Here is a 4,373-nt window from a genome sequence, read left to right as displayed (position 1 = left end):
CATCAAAACCCAAAAACAAGTCTACGAAGATAACTGCACGAAGCAACCTGATGAAAACAAGTGCTGACAGAACACACAAAGCGCGAGGCCTCACCCACAGACACCTCCGCATTATGGCAACTCACCTCGCCCTCCTCACCCAAAACCACTGAGGGACCCAGCCCCCAAACATGACACCACCCCGACAGTTGAGCAATCAACAGTATTGGCCCTAAACAGGGCCGTGTGACGTTCTCCATACCCGCGCACTACGCGCAAACCCTTAAGACCTGGCAGCTTTCTTGGCAGCCTGCTTCTTTGTCTTCGGAGCCATGCTCTTCGACTTTTTCACAGGAGTCTTCTGTTTCGGACCAACCGCCTTCTTTGGTGATTTGGGTCCCGCAGCCTTCGCTGGCGACTTCGGCACAACCTCCTTCGCCTTCACTCCAGCTGTCGCCTTCTTAACTTTCACCACTTTTGGAGCGGATACCTTCGCTTTGGGTGCTCCTTCCGCCTTCTTCGAAACTGTACCCGAAGGCACACGCTTCTTCACCACTTTCGCACTCACCGCCTTCTTAGCTCTGGCAGTCCTCGGTACCCTTTTCTCGGCAAATTTGTTTGCCAGCTTGAAACTTCCCGAGGCTCCAGTGCCCTTGTTGCCAACACGAACGAGAGTCCCGTTCTCGACACCGTGCACAATAGCACGACGAAGATGAGGGGCAATACGTGCCATGTCCACCTTGTAGTGAGTTGTCACATGCTTCTTGATCACCGCAAGAGAAGCACCCTTACGGTCCTTACTGGAAGCGATTGCGTCCTTGATCATCTCAAGAACAGGCGGATGGGAGGCCGGTGCCTTCGACTTTTTCGCCTTCGGTGCCGAAGCGGACATAGACTCAACAAAACGCACGCGGAGATGTCAACAATGCTGCAGGCACCTGGATCACGTGCCTATATAATTGCTGTATGTGAGAGCAGGAGTTGTGCAGAACGAATAGGAGCAGAAGAATGTCGCAGTGTGGCCAATCAGGTGTCACCTGCGTTTCGATTGGCAGGTAACAGGGTTGCGGTGTTTGTGATTGGCTGAGTGGACTGAAGGGGGAAATGTCTGCAAAGTGTACAAACACACAAATACTGAGAGGAATGGAGTTTGCAGTGAACCGATGCACATTTGAGGTGAAATGTTAGCGCTGGATGAAATAAGGGCACAGAAATTTGCCCTCAGCTACCAAGACATCTTTTCGCCCTTTCGTGTGGTAGGAAAACGGTGGGTGGATCTGCGTAGCACGAGTTGAGTAGTGGCAACAGACTATGGATTTGAGAAATGGTGGAAATCGCTCATTCCACATCGAGTCCCATTTCTGTCGCCAGTGCTGAAGGGTTGTATTCCAATTTATTGTTATATTATCCATAACAAATATATCAATCAGTGAGTGGGAGAATTTCTTGTAAATTCACTAAAAGGATGGGTTAAAACGGGTACTAGAAGTGGAGTCACTGAGTTGAGTTGGGTGGTTTTAGGGAACAGACAAGGCTGTCTCAAAATATCATTTTAAACAGGAAATTGACAAGTCAGACAATCTCTACAGTAGCGCAAGTTAGGCGATTCAAGAGAGTTGCGAGATTTTGTCGAGGTTTGAGGAAATGTGACAGAAAAGGAGGCTGCATTTGGGATGATTCCTAATCCGCGTCTTGAATGGCGAATTCGAGATAGGCGGAGTTGATTGTGTTTTCTTATGTGTTAAAAACTGAAGCTTTAAGACGGCTAGAGACATTCTAGCTGGTTGACCGAGGATGAAATGCAAAGGATTTGCTACACAAGAAGGGACTCAACTAAAGTAGATGAATGATGCCATGGGTGAATTGAATGCAACTCCTGTGCGGTTAACTCCCACACAACCACTTGGCTGAAGGGAGGAGGAAAATTCGACGCTAGTGCCTACTCATTCAATGGTGGATGCATTCAACTCCACTTCCAGCTTATCGAAGTACAACACTTTAGACGAAGTATATTATGCACTAGTGCGAATGCGGACATGAACAAACCCAACGTGGAATTGGAAGCAGTGCAGACATTTGGGTAGGAGTTCCTGTTAAAGTGCAGCTTATAAACAGGATATTAATTACCTGAATATAAGGAGTTTTCACCACCGGAAATCATGTTGATGCTGAAGAGCCATTGGTTCTCGTCGCACGGTACCACAATGACCCGCAAGCTTGAGCAACTATGTTGCTTGATGGATCAAAGGTAGGGCTTCATCAGTTATCAGAACCTGAGTCGAAATGAAGTGTTGACGCCACCCACGAAGAAGCTGAACTTGATCCTAGCGTCTGTGCGGAAGTTAAGGTAGCACTTAGAAGATGCTGCAACTTGGAGGTGATGCTGGGAACGAACCTCCTATGCATGCGACAAGATATAACGTAAGATGGCACTTTGTTTTCCAAATGCAATGTTGTGCAGCGCGAGGGAAGAAGAAGACAGGGCATTTGAGAGAAGCATTGAAAGTGGAATCGAAGTGGAGATGAGGCTTCTTTGTACATTGCAAAAAGCGAAGTGGCCTGCTAAGACACTCTGAGCAAACCAGGCCAACCACTCCACCTAAGTGAGGGTAGGACTTTATAAATAATCATGTCACTCTCAGTCGTTACTGCTTCCTTCTCATGTAGACGAGACATCAGACAAGCAGCAGTAGCTAGACCAAATCGAATTCCGAAGAATTTGGACCTTCCTTCAGTATATGTAGACGATGCTGACTTGGAGACCATCCAGTATCGAATTGGTGATTATAAAGTTACCACACTGAAGACCAAAACGAATGGTCTTAAGGTTTGTGGAGAGATTTGCAGTAACCTTAATGTCTATCAACGTGAAGGCGTAACATGACTTTGGCAACCACATCGACATGATACCGATGGCAACTGTGGTGTGGAAATGGCTACCAAAAGGCCAAGGTGTCTATGGTGTCGCGGTTCTGCAGATGGGGACTCCACCTCCCAACTGCGTTCAGATGGTCTGCACCGCTTCTGATTGCCTCAGGACAGTGCCAAAACAGTGGTCTGCAGATTTTTGCAAATGATGCTTACTACTTGTGTGGTCGTTGTCCAATCTGGTGGATTGGAATATAGCAAGGTAATGTGTTAATGAGTGAAGAAATCACAGCGCGCAGACGAGGAAGAGGCCTAAGTGGGTGACAGTACACCTGGGTGTGGGGTCAAATTATTGCGGCCATGAGCCTATTTTGGAGAACCCATGGATCGTATTCAACTGCAGGTCAGAAAGTAAGATGCTGAGACGAAATTGTTAGCCTTTTTATACCAGTGGTAGTGTTTTATGCTGTCGATTCAGTACAGCATCATGTATATCCGCAGCTCAATCGAGAAGATATATAATGAAGGAGTGCGGGTGCTCTTTTTAAAGACGGTTGCCCTAATTCGATGCGTTTTCAATGGTCTTCTGTTTCCCACTCGTGGAAGATTCAGACAGCCTTAACGGCTATCTCTCTGTGGCTGGTGGAGGTAGTGCCTATATTGCGAAGGGTAGAATCATCCCCGTTTGAGAGTAGACACATTGACGTTTCTAGTTCCATTTTGGCCATACGTGTGAACATCCTATGCGTGAAACGCTTGCTCACTGCAATACAATCTGCAAGGAGACTTTTCCACAGTCTGAATGGTGAATGATAATCAATGCCACTGCCTTCAACTTTGTCAGGTCAGCAAACTGCCCCTGCATAGTGCTGTCGCAACGGCATATCTGTGTTAAAACCCATGGAGTGTTAGCTAAAGTCTGGGAAGTGTGCTTAAATGTGACAGGTTGAAAAGACGCGCACTTGGCACTTCTTGGTGTGTTAGCCTCTGCCCTTCGTGAATGCGACTTTTGCATTCGGCGTGAACACCAACGGCGTCTCTCACTGGTAGCCGAATCAAGAACCATAGTAGGCAGAGGAGCCTCACGCACTCGTGCATATAATGGCAACAAGTACAACCGCCGTCTCTTCCCTCATGGTTTCTTCCAGCTTAGCTTGGCTTTTAGCAAATTAGCGAGCACAAGTTTAGCCTGGGCATCCTACTGAGCGCAGATCCAACATGATGCTTTCCTCGAGCAATGCGCGTTTCTCGGCGAAATTTAGAAGGTCACGATCACAATAGACAGAAGGATGGTCTCGGGAACAGCGACGTGTAATAAACTAAGGAAGTTGTGAAGCATTTCGATTACATTTGGTCAGCCAGGTTGGGTAATGGAGTGATGCACCACCTGTGAACTATGCTGCGGTACTCACAGAGGGTGGCTATGCGAGCCCAACACGATTAGAGATGAGCAGTGTAAGGCCAAGGAGAATCAGTGAAACCACCGAGTGTCTGCGGCAGTATCTGCTAGTCAGTCAGCTGCCAAT

General features: G+C 47.5%; 1 protein-coding gene across 1 annotated transcript in view; it reads right to left on the bottom strand. All coding sequences in view use genetic code 11, as the record gives it.

Moving 5' to 3' along the window:
• EGR_07797 (Histone H1, gonadal) overlaps positions 1-871 on the bottom strand; it is a gene marked incomplete at both ends in the record, with an annotated part of 2,242 nt that extends 1,371 nt beyond the window's left edge. The window contains one exon of the mRNA XM_024497046.1: positions 270-871. Within this exon, the coding sequence (XP_024348534.1) occupies positions 270-871 (602 nt within the window). The remainder of the gene's footprint in view (positions 1-269) is intronic.
• Positions 872-4,373: the final 3,502 nt, after the last annotated feature.

The sequence above is a fragment of the Echinococcus granulosus genome, assembly GCF_000524195.1.
Source record: "Echinococcus granulosus chromosome Unknown EG_S00087, whole genome shotgun sequence".
NCBI lineage: Eukaryota > Metazoa > Platyhelminthes > Cestoda > Cyclophyllidea > Taeniidae > Echinococcus > Echinococcus granulosus.
Note: the sequence above shows the minus strand (reverse complement) of the source record. Positions and strands in the feature narration are given on the sequence as shown.